Here is a 982-nt window from a genome sequence, read left to right as displayed (position 1 = left end):
GCCCTGGCGGGGACTCAGTGTGACCCTGCAAGAGAGTGTCACCTGGACCATGCTCGCTGGCGGTGACGGCACCGGCCTCTGCCCTGCCCAGCCTCGCTCCCCGCGCCCAGGGCCCAGGACGGCTGGCCCAGCAGTCTGGACCCTCCACACTCGGCCTGGAGCCTGCTGACCATGTTCCTCCGGGGCCTCCCCGATGCACCCCAGGTCCCCCTAAGGGCCTGGTCAGGGAGGACCAGCACGGGCGATGGAGGAAGGCAATGCAGGCTCGGCCACAGGTGCCCAGACAGCTGACCCTGCGCTGTCTCTGGCCACATGTGGGCGTGTGAGTGTCAAGGACACAGGGAACAGGGACGGTCTCTCTGGGTGCCCCCAACCCAGCAGCCTTGTCCCCAGCGTAATCTCGCCCCCCAACCCCATCACAGCAAAGAGGCTCCCAGCCAGACCACAGCTCCTGCCCCGTGTGCCTTGGGGCTGCCACTGCCAAGCCCAGGACCTCCACAGAGGATGCTGGCTGCAGGGCCACACAAGCCACAGGCCACCTCGGTGCCCGCCATGGCTACACTGGGGAGCCATGCCTGGCTCTGGGGGTGGCACCAGGACCATGGCACCACCTGCTCAGTGGACATGGTCGCCTTCCCCAGCGGATGGAGGCCAGAGTGACCATGACTCGGCCACTCTTCAGGGAAATGGCCCAGGAAGGCCTGCCCTGCCCCTGGGGAAGTTAGCAGAGGCAGCTCCGGTCCTGTGGGCGGAGGGCTGTCGGTGTCGGAGGCGCTGGCCAGGGTCGCCTGCACCGGTCAGCCGGGCGGCAGGGCGCGGACTCACGGGCGGGAGTGGGCCGTCTCGTAGCGCTCGAAGGCGTGCGCCAGGTCGTGCTTGTTGTTGAGGTAGCACTGCGTGCACAGGTCGTAGTCCGCGCAGACGCGGCACTTCCAGCGCATGCCCCGCAGCCCGTGCTTCTTGCAGCAGTCACAGATGATGT

General features: G+C 67.8%; 1 protein-coding gene across 1 annotated transcript in view; it reads right to left on the bottom strand.

Moving 5' to 3' along the window:
- MIB2 (mindbomb E3 ubiquitin protein ligase 2) overlaps positions 1–982 on the bottom strand; it is a 19,375-nt gene that overhangs the window by 5,913 nt on the left and 12,480 nt on the right. Inside the window, exons 4-5 of the mRNA XM_006772559.2 lie at positions 826–982; positions 3–25 (exon numbers count right to left, since the gene is read on the bottom strand). Coding sequence (XP_006772622.2) covers positions 3–25; positions 826–982 — 180 coding nt within the window. The remainder of the gene's footprint in view (positions 1–2; positions 26–825) is intronic.

The sequence above is a fragment of the Myotis davidii genome, unplaced genomic scaffold (assembly GCF_000327345.1).
Source record: "Myotis davidii unplaced genomic scaffold, ASM32734v1 scaffold586, whole genome shotgun sequence".
NCBI lineage: Eukaryota > Metazoa > Chordata > Mammalia > Chiroptera > Vespertilionidae > Myotis > Myotis davidii.
Note: the sequence above shows the minus strand (reverse complement) of the source record. Positions and strands in the feature narration are given on the sequence as shown.